Below are 15,506 nucleotides of genomic sequence, written 5' to 3'. Positions count from 1 at the left end.
AGAATTCATATAACTTACAAACAACCACAAGCCCTATCATTTAAGAACTTGCCCCAAGCACACGCTGTTCTTACATAGTCATGTAGATAACACAGCACCAGATGTATTTCTACTGTATAATGAGTGAGAATATTTTTGACCCTCAGAGAGCTTTACATGCCCAGCAAGTAAACAGTATTTTAATCCTGTAGAAACCCTAATTCTCTACAAAAGTTTTCCTATAACTACCACAAAACTATATGAGACAAACATGGCACTGAGGTGTATGTGACATATTATAGAAATATTAACAGAGATGATCAGAGACTAAAATACAAAACATTATTAACAGCATTGTAAATTCGCTGTTTAGAGATATTAGGGAATTTTACAGGACAATGCTTTCCGTATAATTCTGTCTTAGAGAAGCTATGTTAAGGAGGAATACTCTTCAGTGTGTGTCCTGACTTCCGTGACTGAGTTAAGGATGGGTTATTTCCTTCCCACTCTGCACTGGGAGAAAAGGAACAGCAGGATGTGGAAAAACAGTCAAGTAAAATATCATTTTTCAAATTATTATCTCATAGCTTGAACCACTTCAACGATCAGCCTGAAAATTTCAGATTCAGCTCCCTTCCTCTTGAACCCTTCTAGAAAGTAGGTCAGTTCACCTCACCACACAGCTGCGGACACAGAGACACCGAACTGTTTGGAATACCCTGACATATAAATGTCAATTACTATAATTTCTGCCTTTCTCCAAACTTCCTTAACTCCCTAGATTTTCCTATGAAGACACTTTTCAACTCTTACACAAATCAGCAAAACACACAAGATCACTACACTACCAAGAAAAAACTAAGTAAGGAGTCTTTCTCAGACTCCATTCCTAGAAGAGTCCTACAGTCTTAGACTGTGGCCTATTCTGTAAACACTAAGTCTGTGTTGATCATCCTAGGTCTTAACCACCTGTCCTAACAGGCAGATTTTAAACTAGTGATTCTCACAAAAACGTCCCTAAAGCTGTGACCCTTTAACACAGTTCTCCATATGAGGTGACCTCAAACCATAAGATTATTTTGTTGCTACTTCAGAACTAATTTTGCTCCAGTTATGAACTATGATGTAAATATAACATATGCAGGACATCAGATATGCAACCTCCAAAGGGGCCACAAACCACAGGTTGAGAGCCACAGTCTTCAACCCCTCTGGCCCCAGCGCCCATGCTGAAGGCGAAGATAACATGCCTCTGCTCTTGATTTTGAGGTTCAGCGTGGACCCTTCCTCTTTATTGTTATTGTTCCTCATCATAGAAATAATACTGAAATATGAGACAACAGGGTCTGCCTTATGCTGGTCAAATGTCACCGCTGCCCAATGACTGGCTGAAAAAGATGAGATCACATCTAGAGTCTAGGAAAGACTCTCAGAAGCATCCCTGCTGCCTGTCACATGCTCAATGGCTGTTGCTCCTCCTAAGAATGGATTTCAGTAAGTTCACATCCTTCATGGTGCCTACATTACTTTCCCTTCTTGAAGTCCTGGGCAGAGGTAGAAGAGTCAAAGACTTCTAAGTACATATTTCCATGAGTGGCACTTACTCGGGAGGATAGCAAAACATATTCCCCCTGATGAATGAGGCTAGAGGTCAGCATGGAACCACATTCCCACCCCTTCACCAGCACACAGCATGAATCCTCTCAAGAGCATCCAACTGGACTTTGAAAGCGCTGCTAACTTTTCCATAAAAGCAAGGTGCTCAAAGATGCTCCTCTTCCAGAGTGGGCCAGCCAGGATCACTTAAGGACTCCACTGACTATGTGGGTACCCTCTCCCACCCCAGCTGCTGTGTTCCCTCCCTCACCTGCACTCACCTCTAGACCCATACATCAAACACAGCTGCCGGACAGAAGGTAAGCAAACAGCAGTCCAATCTGGCTTCAGACTTCTCTACAGCCATTAAAGAAAACCTTGGACAAAGTAACTTTACAATGGCAAAATACAAACTCTTTTTGGAGACAGACACACACACACACACACACACACACACAGAGCCAGAACAGAGATCTGTGAACTTAGCATGTGAAAGAAGAAACAAATGCAAATCTATTCTCCTTTTAATTGTTTCTGGTGTTCTCAGCTAGGAAAAAAAAAAGGCTTTTTTTTCTGATAAACACATCAAAGAAGTTCTTTTCAGGATTGGTACCTAGAGAATATTACAAAGACAGAATCATCATTCAGTACTGATAGTCCGCATGTCCAGGTTTGTGATCAGGTTTTATTATCTTCCACCTCAATTTCCATTTCCCGAATCCAGGAGCGGTGTTTAAAAAGGCCATGAGACTTAACACTTGCTGTCCTCTGCACTGTGGCAGCACACCACCTCCCCACCCACCTCTCTGGGAGCACGCGTACCACTTATAAACTGTGACAGCCTCTCCTCCTTACTCTAACGGAGAACAAACCACTTAGGCCAGAACCATTTAAAAGTCTCATTACAAAAAGTTCAACCATTGTAATGGGATAAAAGCCTTCCCAAGACAAATGGACATTAGAACGCAACAAAAATAAGTGAAATTAGGCTGCTTTTCTCAAGATTTAGTTCTTGGCCTTTGGTGAGAACTCACTCTGCCTGTCAACGTTAACTCAGGCACTTCTAGAGTTTCCCAAAATAAAAATGCTGAATCCATGAAGTAAATCTGAGGTAAGAAAAAGACATCGAAGCCCACAGACAAGCATTAAAACATGGGGAGAAAAGGACTCTTGGATGTACCTGAGACAGACTCTCAGCTATAGGGAGTCCAAAGGATTTGGGCTCTCAGACCACGGTTTCTGTGTTCCTGTTCCTCGCCTCCCTGGCTGCTGATAGGAGCAGCACCCACGGCTGTAAACTGAGCCACTTGTCCTTCTAATGGAAATCTCTACCCACTGCCCTCTCCTCCCTCTGACTTCCTCCCTCCTCTGGTAACACTGTCACAGAAACACCATTCTCTGAAACGGGCTGGCCTGGAACGCCCATGTTTTCTGTATCTAGGAAACCGGTTCTTAAGTTATCTACAGCTATGTAACAAATCACAGCAACTATGTCATATCAAACATTTTACACATTTATTTTTGCCAAAGACAAATGAAAAAGTTAAAAAGTGATGTATTTTTATCTGGCTTAAGAAATGCAGGCAAGTAGGACAATCTCGAAGGCACATAATTTGTCAGGGAGGAGGCTGGATCGATACCACTGTGGGGAATCTTCCTTCATCTGGAAAGGACTCTGCTAAAACTAGGGTCTTAAAATAAATGCTTATTTACTTGTGTGTGTTAACATGTGTATATATGCACACATGTGCCATGACACAGATGTGGATGTTGGAGAAAAACTTACAGCAGTTGCTTCTCCCTTTATACCGTGGGAGCCATGGGAATCAGACAAGTACCTTTACCAGCAGAGCCAGCTCACCAGCCCTTGGGTGGGACCCATAGCCAGCCCAGTGATGGTCTGTTTGATTTAAAGCACCACAAAACAACATATGTTTATATTACCCTTTTATTTCAGTTAGAAATAATACAGTTCCAGAGGGTAAGTCATCAATAAATAACGGTGTTTTATCATTAAATGTAAAAATCCCAACTCTTTGGCATCTGACAGGATTCTATTACTTGTCAAACTAATGACTGTATGTATAGATATAGTTAATCTTAGTGATCATTCATCAGTATAGTATGTTACAAAGGTGCAGTTTACTTTAAAATAGACAACAGCAGAAACTTTCCAGCCACCAAAAACTCAGATCAATTCAGTGAGCTTGGACCCAGAATCTCTAAAGCTCTCTCTTACACTTTGCCAACACAGCTGCCTCTCGATTAAGAGTTCCTGGGGTTTCTAAGAGTTATTCTGCTCTAAGTAAGGTTTGCCATTCATTCTGGACAGAGAAAAAGAAATCATGATTGTTCCAGGAATGGCCCATTTGTCAATTATAAAGTGTTCTTATTTTATAAGCAAGACTGCTAACCCCTTAGCAACTCACAGTGCCCCAAAAGAAAACATAAAATACGTAGTTCCATATAGCCAGAAATGCCAAATCAGTAATAAATTGCACCTTTAAGACTGAGTAAAAGAAATAGAAATGCTTACAAAAGGAAAGTTACATACATTTATGGTCAAGAATAGTTGAGCTGCTTCTGTTACTAAAGGCAAGGAATTATTTCTTTAGCAACAAATTAAACCAGTGTGACAGACATAAACTGTTAGGTAATCCAGGATTAGCCCATTAAAACTGTAGGAGCAGTCAGGCTCCCATGCTAATCCTGAAACTAAAATTCCGATGAGTACCGCCCTGCAGAGGGCCGATCCTGGAAAGAGCAGCCTGGGCTGAGTGGCAAAACCTCACACTCAGGTTAGGCATGTGACAGTCAGGAAGTAAAGAGCAAGCAGCGCTAGACAACCCAGTGGGGAGAATCCTTCCCATGTTCAAGTTCCATGTGGGATTTAAATCGGTAACAAGCACTAAGGAAATGTCTCCAACAGATGAAAACTTTGTATCGGAAACATTCTGGAAAAGCACCCACCCACTACCTGTCATAAAATAAATACTTTGTATCCCAAATTTAATTTTATTAAGACACACTTTAATAATGCTAGAAAGAAATATCTTACAGCCATAAAGATCAGTAACTTTCCATGCGGAAATAAAAAAAAAATCTATCGCTCAATATTATTATTGAGGCAGGTGAAGAAAGATTACTCTCTTAATTATCTGAAATGTTAATTGTTTTCAGTGCAAAACCAGTTATAAAATATTTAAACTCAATATTTAAAAATAAAAAGTGGTCCAGTTCAGCCGTGTTCAAGCTCTGAATTTCATAAGACAAATCATTACATACATTTGATAGTAAAATACAGAGATCCAAGAAGCACTGGGTACTTCGATATAAATTTCTAATGACTCATATCAAGTTAGCAACAACCAAGCAGGTAACATTCCCAATTGGGGTGTCAGACTCATAAAGGTGAAATTACTGCACCAAAGCCTTTTCCTCGCTAAAAAGCTATGCAAACTCACAGTCAACATTCGGGGTTTTTTTTTTTTTGTTTGTTTGGTTTTTTTTTTGTTTTTTTGTTTTTTTGTTTTTTGCAGTTTCGTGCTCTAGAATGATATCCCCCCGCCCCGCCCCAAGTACCTGTGATTTCATTCCTGTATCCAAAACTCAACCCAAAGGACTTTTATGTTCCGGGAACGCTTAGCTGATATAACCATCTGTACGTGAAGGGTCATGTAAAGAGTGCGACCGCAGACCTTTCTCTAGCCGAGTGCAGGCTGGCCTAAAGTGGTTCCAACTCCGCGCACGCCACTCATGTGTTATTCCTAGCAAACACTCGGTCCCCTCGCAGCGTCAGGTGTTGAAGCTGGTACTGTAGCACTTCTGTGTCAGCTGACTCCTTGATGTTCATTTTATCTAGATTGAGGTAGTCCAGGGATTTGGAGTGAGCCCTCTTACCTTTCAGAAGACAGAGAGGCAAGGGCCCGTGGAAGGCCCTATAGGGTTCATAAGGTGAGGACTTGGTGCACTTGTCTCCTGAGCTGGGCATCCGCCTTCTTCTCCTCCCGTTAACAGCGGGAATCTCATACGGCTGATAGTACCTACTCCTAGTTTTATACAGGCGAGAGGAACGCGCAAGTCCTGCATCCAGCTGTTTAGAGCGCAAGGGAGGCATGACTTCCCCCTTGCCGTCTTCCCCGCCTGTGCACTTCTGGGCTAACTTCAGGAGTTCCTCGCCAGTTGTGAAGCCAACCAAGTAGTTAGAGTCCATGTGGAGGATCTGATAACCAGACACAGTCCGACGCATCGGTGAGCAGGGTGTGCTAGAGCAGCGAGGTCTCTCTGCCTCTGCTGTTCCTGGAGAGCTCCCCTCAGCCACAGGCAAGGGCAGGGTGCTCAGGGTACTTCTGGACTCCCCATTTATATCTACTTCCATCTTAGGCACCAGGCTGCACACTCCTAAAAGTAAACAGACTCAGATTAGAAGACAGTAGCACGGAGCTCCGGGCCAAGCCCGACCCTGTCAGAACACACAGAGCAAGAACTGGAGGACAGACAGCACGGCACACGGATCCCCGCCTGTGTCTGCGAGACGTAGCAGCGTGTATCGGAGCCTTTCTGTGCTCAGGACCTCACACGCAGCTCAAGGAGCATCAGAAGCTTTAGAGATGATCGGACAGAGAGGAAATGAGAATGGGGTACTTCTCCAAGTCACAAACTTCTCAGTTCAAGCACACAGACTTTACTCCTTGGTATGCTTAGAAATTCAGAACAAATCCCAAAAGTAGATAAACACAAGTAAGCACACCAGTTTTCACAACAAGGTTTCAAAACCAATTCCATTTCCTCTCATTTAACTTAGATATCTAAGTGCTCCACCCTTCTTGCCTGTGGCTCTTTGCAACTGTGCTGGAGAGGAAATACTGTCCAATTTACTGACTGATCGGTTTACCTGAGAACTATTCTAAAGCTATGGCCAAGCATTTACAGGAGGGAAGGAAACTTTGCAAAAAATTCATCCTTTGAAATCTCCAATGAATTAAAGAAAACCATTCTGTAGTTTAAGAGCTAAGCCTAATCCTAATGGTAAGTATATGCACATGAACCTGGAGAGATGGCACAGATGGCAGTCTGCACTCACAGCAAACCCGAGTTTGGTTCCCAGCACCACACAGCAGCTAACAACCAACTGAACTCCTCCGGTGATCCACTGCCCTCTTCTGGCCTGTGAAGGCACTGCACACACAGACATCCATGTAGGCTAAACACCCGTATGCATAAAATAAAAATAGATGAATTCTTAAAAATACATGTAGAATACCGAATGCCATTTTATATGACTATTTAATCATAAAACATCAGAAGCACAGCTATTTTATTTTACAATGTCTAAGACAGTCTTGAACAGTTTCATAAAAAGAATGATTCACAATGAATAATAGGATTGTTCACTGCAATTATCACTTTATGTAGTTTTGAAAACCTAATGACACACGGTGTCACGAATAATGGCTAGGTTCCTAGAAAACAGCAGATAATACAAATTTTGGGAAACAAAATAATAGAGAAAACAGATGATGTCTTCTGAGAAAGTTTAATTTTAGTTGAATTTCTATTGGTTTTTAAGAAAATCTCTGAGAATACTAGTCAAAATGTCAAGTAACTGAATCTAATATGAGAAATTTCTTGAGAAAGTTTATTACATCACACAATTCTCAAGAGAGCTTTGATACAACTAGGAGCTACTTGCCTAAGCTCTTGGTACTCCAATTTCGGCAACCAGAAAACTAAAAGCAAATGAAGCAGAAAGTCTGTGAGGCTTATCCCTACTTCCCTTCATCAGGGGACTACGGGGTACAAGAGTAAGGCAGTGACCTCAGCAGCACGTTCATGGGGTCCCAGGTTACTGTAGGCTTTAGACTAGATCTAAAGTAACTGGTACTGCTCTGTTTTGTTACTGTCCTGGGAGGAAACTCATCTGCTGGCAGGATCTAAATAGCAACTGCCAGCACATCTAAACCTGTGTGACACCTCAGCTCACGAGCCTCTCAACCACACCGAGTTCCATCTAACCCTTATGCTCAGTGAACTCAGGTCCTAAGAAAAGTGACAAAGTAAGATGGCCCTGATCACTAACTATGTGACCTTGGAGAGGACACATCTAAGGCCTTCAGCCTTCACAACCTGACAGGGAGCAATCAGTAGTTAGCAAATCAATCTGATAGTTCGTCCTGAAAGGCCAGGAACAGAGGCATGGTGAGGTCTGAGCAACCAGGGCCAAGGAGGAAAAGAAAAAACACAGACACACACACACACACACACACACACACACACACACACACACACACACACGGCCTAGGACAATGACACTGTAGCCAACAGCCCTCACCGATTAAGTACTGACTTGGATTTCTTTCTAGTCTGGCACTCCATGAGAACCCATCGGTTTCCACCAACCTGGTTTTATTCACTTGTTACATAAGCTTAACATTCATTGTTCAGATCCTATATATTCTGGTAACATTATATATATGACACATTATATATAGGGTCCTATATATAACTGGGTGACATTCCATACACACCCTGTGCTGAAACTCATCTACTTTCCTGGAGTGGGGCGAACTGCTAAGCAGGTTGCAGTCATAAAGCACACACTATGTGTGCTGAAACATGAAGTCTGTACTTGTTAGCATTCATGCACCAGTGCTTTTATCTCAAGCAACAAACAGCGAGTGTATCTCAGAACAACTCTTTGGCTGGCTTCCTCCATCTCTTCGGTAGACTGACTGAAAGAACATTTTAGGAAGCAGGGCCCTCAGTACTAACTGTAAGAGGCGTGGCCTCACTGACACTCTCACACAAGTGTGTAAGGGTCTTTACCATACACCACACCTGACTATTTGCACTCTGTCCGCTTCCCAGGTCTTCCTTGCCCTGCGCAGGTAAGAGAATGAAGGTGACAGTTAGCTAGCTGTGTTCCTTAACATGGAGACCTGCAGAGCCTTTTCTTGGACACTGCTCTTCTAACGAGAGCCCACGGGGGAGCTGTACAGAAGCAGCGTGGAGCCAGGTTTCAGGGAGAAAACACGGAGGGTAAGCGTTTTGTTTCTGTCAGACGGAAGCACAAGCCACTCTGCAGTGTGGTGAGCTCCTGAGGATCTCTGCAATGAGTTTGAATGCTAGGCTGGCTCTGCGGAAATACTGGAGTTAATTTTCTCGGCTCCTTTGTTAAAGATGACTGTCCCAGCTGAAGAAAAGGCCGGGGTGCTTTCTGAGTTCCAGAATTCCACTTTTAAAAACACCGACACCAAAGAATGACAAGTCTGTAAGTCACGGCACAGCCCTCTCCACCCCCACACAGTGCAAGCTGAAGACTTCGGGTGCACACCAGCACCCCTGGAGGTACACCTAGACATGCGCTCTTCCACAGGAAGTATTCTCATGTTTGCGGATGCTGCCCGAACCCAGGGCCTCAGGAATACTAAGGACACACCTACACCCCAGCCTCCAAGTTCCTCATTCAAAAGCCTTTAACAGAAACGTCAGCACCGTGACTGTAAATGGCTGACGTATCAGAGCAGTCGTCAAGCTTTTCCATAAACTCTGCCATGGACGGCCTGGGAACGGAGCAAGCCTATTCTCAGCATTTTGCCTCATATTCTAAAATGGCCCCATTTTCAAACAGTTTGAGGTTGAGAGAGAATCACAAATGTTCTCGTGAGCATCATCGCACACGTATGCAGACATCATAAATCAAGATCAGCCACAGGGTGAGGAGAGGGCACCAGAGGCGAAGCGTAAGACTCAGGACCTGAGTTCAAATCCACAGCACGTGGGGGTACGAAAAGCAGGGGGATCTCTGAGTCCATCTGGCTAGGAAGGTTAGCCCAAAAAGTGAGACCCAGTCCAAGAAGTGCCCACGTCTTCAAACCCAGGTGGAAAATGACAAAAGAAGACAAACGATGACCTCTGACCTCCACAGGTACATCATGAGGATAGACACAAATACGCGTGCAAACAGCACAAGAAGCCAGATTCCACATCACTAAAGACACCCGGCTTGTTTCCACCCATGCCTTTTCTGTGTAACTATGGTAGAAGACTAGAGACAAGAACTGGAAGAAAAAAAGGGTTAACTAACACACTAACAGGAACAGTACATACACAGTCTAGAACAGAAAACAAAACCACCACGGTGATGGGGAGATGCCAGCAACGTGCTTGGCTTGTGAGCAGGAGGAGCGTGAGTGCTAAAAACCAGGACTAGGGCTCGTACTCCAGAGGCAGACCGACTCCTGGGACTCACTGGACACCCAGCATCGCCTGTTTTCTGAGTTTCATGCCAATGAGAGACTCAAAAGAAGGAAGGTGGACAGGACCTGAGGGACAATCCCCTCAGATGGTGTGTTCTGTCCCCCCACACAAATGTACACATGCACACATACACTGACACACATACATGTACACATACACGTGCACACATGCATACATGTGCATGCACACAAGGCACACATGCACACAACCACACATTCATGTACCTGTACATACATAAACATGCACATACACACATATACACAGAAAGTTATCATAATGCTTTTAAACTGCTTTTAAACAAGTAAACACAACATTTCCAATGGCAAGTAAAGATCTTTCAAGCAGATTAAAACAGCAAAGATCTGTTTAATCTGTGTGGCTATGCACCCTGAAATACATGAGAATCATTCATTAGACAACCCTCGGTCAGCGAAGGCAATTCACGAATTTTCACAATTGATTAGTGTAAAACTGTGAATTTTGGCTGATACTAAAAGCAGGATGCCCCAACAATAACACACACAATATTCAGTGTACCTTTCCTATTATACAGACTGTGTACCATTAGCACAGCACACCCCTGAAATGCATCAACTTCCTAAATATTTAGCTGGGATGTCAAAGGATATGGTGTGCTGTGGTTGGACTCCTTCAACCACTTAAGACAGTGATCTGCCTCACTGTCTGCTCTTTACACACCTTCTCATCCCTGCCCTGAGCTCTGGTATTGGATTACAAGAAATACTGTTCACCCAAACAAACAAGTGTAGTGGAGTTTGGGTACAGCGTAAAAGTCTTGGAGAGGAAAGCCAGTATTGCCACGGGAAAATCTGGCTGTAGACACAGCCGGCTGTACTGAGGGGCACCATCCTCCTCTTCACCTCTAAGAGCTGCAGAACTCTTCAAACAGCCATAGCCCAGACATTTCTGGAACCACTTTCCCAACCAGACACTCCCTACCCCTTCCCGTTCCTCTACAGCCTCTTTCAATGACTAATTGGTCTTTATCAGCTTTGAAATCTCTAAAAATAATCCACATAAACTGAAAGACATTCAATTCAAATAATTCATACTCACATTCTCTGAAAGCCAAAAACCTCTCCACTTCCTACCAATGCTGTGCACAGAGAAAGCCCTTATTAATATGAAAGTGTATTCTCTTATTCCCTATAGTCATTGATGAGAGTAGGTGTTTGTTTATGTGTGCACATACACAAACACACAGAGAAAGACAGACAGACATAGGCAGAGAGAGACAGAGAAACACAGAGAACTAATTTTGCAAGAAATTCTAAAACTAAAATGCTGAGCCAAAGAACATATGCTTTGTACACTCTTTTAGAACTGCCACAAAGCTTTATATAAAATGTTCCCATTTTTTTCTACAAAGAAAATGCACTATTTTATATAACCCACAGCTAATGTAAATACTTCTATAAAGTACAATCTAGACGTTCACCAGGAGGGCGTCCTGCTTCAGCTCTCACTGCATATAAATAGGAACTGCTGAAGAAAGAAGAATTCAAGCCCCAAGGACGATGTGTGTGCCTTTTCCAAAGGGAAAGGAGAAACAGAGCAGCCATGGTTTCCATTCCTGACCTTAACTCTGAGATTTTCATGTCTAGCAGATGCTTCATGCACAGGTTATAAACAAAGTATCCAATTTCCTCCGACCAATGGTAAAAATGTTGATATATGCTAGATAAATATGAAGAGTGTACATTTTTAATGTAGTGGGTATAGTATGTCTTACCCTACTATGAGTCCTGGGTGAGACTAAACCAGAACAGAACTACGGCATGTGCACAGGAGACTCTTTATGGCAGCATAAGCTGTCAGAAGACATCGATCTGAACACATTACACACGGCTCTTACACTCTCCAAGCCTTATTTCCTATACATTTGGCAAAAAGAGTAATATTTTGAAGATATAGCACAAATGTCCTAGCTTCTTACAGCAGCTCAGACAATAGCTATGTTTCACAAATGCAATACAAAAGTGTGGGACTGGACGCAGGTCCTCACCTCTGTGCAACAAGCACTTCCCTGACACCATTTCCCAAGCCCCACAATTCTTTTTCTTAAAAAAGTTTGTTTTCTGTAATTTTTTCCTAAATTGGGGATACCCCCCGAAAAAGCATCTCAGTAATCAAAACATTGCTTCACTGATATACTTAACTGTGTTTACCAACAAGTAGCAGTACAATATAAAAGAAAGGAGCTGTGACCATCATAAATACTGAAAACAAAAACGGTATGTTAGCAAAATTCTTCTCAAACAAGGACTCTTCAGCATGACTAGAGTCTACAGTTCCCTTCATCTTGGCGTCTCCTGCCTGCCGCCTACTGTAGGAAGGACAGGGAAGAGCAGCTTGAGGTTCATCTCAGCACCCTCACGACTGTTCGCAATCATCTTCAAGGCTGCTCCCAGGAGACCACATGCCTCCTTGGCACTCTAGGAGTACACGTGGGCAGGGCACCTACGGACATGCACAAAACACCCAAACACATAAAATAGAAATGCATCGTCTTTTCATAACATACTTTAAAACAAGTGAACAACAAGAAAACTTCAGTAAGCCAGACTACTTCACTATGCATAAAGGTTTCAAAGCTTGCCAGACGGTGTCTGCCTCAACTGAGCTCTTCCAATACCTGCCTCTTTCAGTCACTCGGGCAGATGTAATTTGTCTCCTACAGTCACTGTCCTGAAAGCCCTCAAATTTACTCACTCTAATCCACTCAAGGCTGAAAACATCTGCTAACAACACTTGCTAAAGTTGGATGTAAAAATGAATCAAATTTATGCTGAATGAGATTTGAGTTCATGGGAATGTGCTTTGGTATGTTAGTTACTTAGGGGTAAGTTGAGCAGTTTAACACTGCTTACAAAGGTGAATAAAAGCTTACTAAATAAGCCAACTGCCTTACTCTTAGGCATGAACTGAACCAACGTGAGAAGAAATGTTCACACGAAGACACAAACATAAATATTCATAACAGTATCATTCATTATTTCCAATAACCTGGCAAGAGTCCAAATATCACTCGAGGCAGGCATACAGCAGAGTACCATTCAGCGGCAAACAGCGTGACGCCGGAAGGCAACCAGTGAAGTAGGCTGACAGAAAAGCTACGTACAGTGATTTCATGTGTATGGCATTCTGCAAAATGCCAAGTAGTTAGGGCAGAAACTCATCCATGACTGGTGAGTTTGGAGATGGGTAGGGAACACACTACAAAGGAACACGAGGAAACTCTTCAAACTACACTCCAATAAATGCTATCATGAGCGAGTCATCCTTCCACAAACCTGACATTAAAAGCGAGAGGGTTTGGTAATGTATTGCCAAGTTTTACAACGTTCTCCAAAACTCTGTCTTGGCTACAGAGTCTGAGAATCAAGAGGAAGCTCAAAGGTTGTCCAGTGCAGGTGGGATCACCTTCAGTGACCACCGCCTCTCAAGCTGATCACTTCACCTTCTGTAGCTCTTCTAGAATCCTTCTTTACTAAAAATGTAACATTCAGATAAACATATGAGTGTGCACTTACACGCAAACATGCATGAACCCCTGTGGTCTCCGTTCACCTCTTCTACTTTCCTAGTTGGGTGGGTTCGTGTCCCAGTTGTATGCTTTCCATGTGCACTGTGACTTTCTGATCTACTTTTGGTTTTTTTTAGTGCATCAGCTGGAGGTATCTCAGCAGTTAAAAGCATGTAGAGCTATAGCAGAGGGCCCAAGTTTGCCCCAGCATCCATCGTGGCTCACAAGCACCTCTAACTCTAGCTCCAGGAGACGCAGTGCACTGTTGTGGCCTCTGAAATCCCTCACACGCACAAGCCCATGCCCCATACAAACATACACAGAAATGGGCGTCAAATAATTAGATACTTAATATTAGCATGCTCCCCCAATATCCTTTTAAACCATTCTCCAGGTGACTGGCCATTCAGAGATCGCTGATTGTGAAACCGGCTTTCCCCAAAGACAAGGACCCCTACGTCAATCACAGCAAGAGACTACAGGATTTAAACATTAATATAGTCCTGAAAATGCTAAGGAAGTACAGAGCTATTTTTAATCCTTCACCCCATCACACAAACACTACATGAGCCTACAGAGGCCTGGGGAAGGGAGGGGCATCTGAAAACGACAAGGTGCCACACACTGTACCGATTCATGGGACGAGAAATTAAAGGATGACGTGGACCTCGGCCTCTGTGTGCATGGAAGTGTGTAAGCAGAGCCTTCTGTGAATTACTTCAGCAGTCTTGGAAATAGAATTTTTATTATCCTATCCCTCATGTTAGCATGCTGCTATCAAATCTCAGCGGCAGCCATTAGAGTCTCATGCCCGTTACAACCGTGAATGGTACACGGACATCACTGTTGCCTGTTCATGTATGAGCCTTTAACACACACATAATGTTATTCCATGTAGTAATTAACTAACAGAAACAACAAAATACAACTTACCAGACTAAATCCCAGATGATGTCACTGTGCAAGTTCCAAAGAGTCCCAAGGGAGCACAGGCATAATAACTCTTCTGTTCTACTCCAGATACTAAACACGAGGCACAAACATAAGCCTGTAATTTAACAAGTAACAGTTTATAAAGCAGTTATAACAATTCTAACTGAAAATAAAAGAATAAAGTCACAGGAGGGACTAGTGCTGGGCACAGGTTATACGGGACACAGTAACTAATTCAGTTACAAAGGTAGCTTTGAGTTAGTTTGGCTAAATGAGTCTTCAAAACATCTTCTGGTACCTGCTCCTCGATGCTGTGTAGACCCTGCCTAAAAACTAAGAGTATTTAACTAGGAAAAAAAAGAAAGAAAAGACTGTATGGGGGTGGGGAAGGAGAAATGCAGAGGCAAGGACAAAAATCAAAAACAAAGGGCCTTGGCTGTGGCCACGCTAAGAACTTTTTCCTGACCTTGGGAAAATAGCAGTCACACCACAGTCCAGGGAACTCAGGCAGATGAATGGGTTTGCACGCTGCAGGCAAGACCTCTACAGATGTGTGATCTCATTCTTATGAAATTAGTTTTGGCATCCACTCATCTGAACTCCAAAATAGCAGCAATAAAAATCATTGCTTGTGGCAAAGGACTGGGAAGCTCTTGAAAGATGTGTGCATTTGGAGTGTGTGTGTGTGTATGTGCATGTTCATTCAACCACACATACATGTAGAAACCAGAGGTCAACACCAGGCACTGTCTTCTTCCTCTATTTATTCTGGTACTGAGAAGCAAGACCTCTGACCATACCCCCAATTCTCAACTTTACTTCTTGAGATCGGGACTCTCTTTACTTCTTGAGATCGGGACTCTAACTAAAATGACTAATCATCAAATTGTGCCCAGCTACTGGCCAAGGAGTCACTGGGATCCTCCTGTCTCTGCCAAAAAGCACTATAGTTTTAAAAGTGCACTGTCTTTTTAAAAGTGCACTGCCATGCCTAGCATTCAGGTAGACACTAGGGAACAAAGTCAGGTCAGAGTCGTTCCTGCAGGAGAGACATTCATCCACTGAAGCACCACCCCAACTTAGAAAACACTTTTAAAAATACAGAAAGGCCAACATACTCATGTCTTTAGCATTGCTCCACACCATTCCCCTCTAACCATGGGAATTAAAAGAATCTACCTTTATCTCTTGC

General features: G+C 43.0%; 1 protein-coding gene across 1 annotated transcript; it reads right to left on the bottom strand.

Moving 5' to 3' along the window:
* Positions 1–5,197: 5,197 nt before the first annotated feature.
* On the bottom strand, positions 5,198–14,401 carry MACIR (macrophage immunometabolism regulator). The gene is made up of 2 exons (XM_080933224.1): positions 14,315–14,401; positions 5,198–5,976 (listed from the first exon to the last, which is right to left on the bottom strand). The coding sequence occupies exon 2, from the start codon at positions 5,951–5,953 to the stop codon at positions 5,330–5,332; it is 624 nt and encodes a 207-aa protein (XP_080789350.1). The 5' UTR covers positions 5,954–5,976; positions 14,315–14,401; the 3' UTR covers positions 5,198–5,329.
* Between the last annotated feature and the right edge of the window lie 1,105 nt (positions 14,402–15,506).

Source organism: Micromys minutus (assembly GCF_963924665.1).
Source record: "Micromys minutus genome assembly, chromosome: 19".
In the NCBI taxonomy this organism is placed as follows: Eukaryota; Metazoa; Chordata; class Mammalia; order Rodentia; family Muridae; genus Micromys; species Micromys minutus.
The sequence above is the reverse complement of the archived record's forward strand: the minus strand, read 5'-3'. Positions and strand labels throughout refer to the sequence as shown.